The 363-nt window shown below is 39.7% G+C and overlaps 1 protein-coding gene across 1 annotated transcript in view; it reads left to right on the top strand.

The window, feature by feature from the left end:
- LOC119592471 (phosphatidylinositol 4-kinase beta-like) overlaps positions 1-363 on the top strand; it is a gene marked incomplete in the record, with an annotated part of 27,204 nt that overhangs the window by 21,468 nt on the left and 5,373 nt on the right. The window contains 1 exon segment of the mRNA XM_037941299.1: positions 36-163. Within this exon segment, the coding sequence (XP_037797227.1) occupies positions 36-163 (128 nt within the window).

The raw sequence follows: 363 nt of genomic DNA on the forward strand, positions 1-363 counted from the left end.
TTTAAAAACTAATGTCTTATTGTTTCATTACACAGGGAGCATAAAAAATTGCCTTGGAGACCTTACCTCTGGACGAGCCTTTGATAACGGCTGCACCTGCTTTGACTCGGAAGAAGCTCGCTGCAATTCTTTGCGAGGAAAAACCATCGAGTGCAGTTGTGGGGTAGGTTTAGGGATTGACTGCACTGTACTGAAAGATGACGAGAAATGATACAGTAGATACTTTTTTGTAGTTGTAAGAGCTTGCTCACTGTTCCTTGTAGATCTTATCAGATTGTGGGACAAGACAAATAATAATAGGATAAAATTAGTAAAAGAGGTATGAAGGTTGAGATAAGTCAAAGTTTGTATGTGCAGTGTCCC

Source organism: Penaeus monodon, chromosome 30, assembly GCF_015228065.2.
Source record: "Penaeus monodon isolate SGIC_2016 chromosome 30, NSTDA_Pmon_1, whole genome shotgun sequence".
NCBI classification, from domain to species: Eukaryota; Metazoa; Arthropoda; class Malacostraca; order Decapoda; family Penaeidae; genus Penaeus; species Penaeus monodon.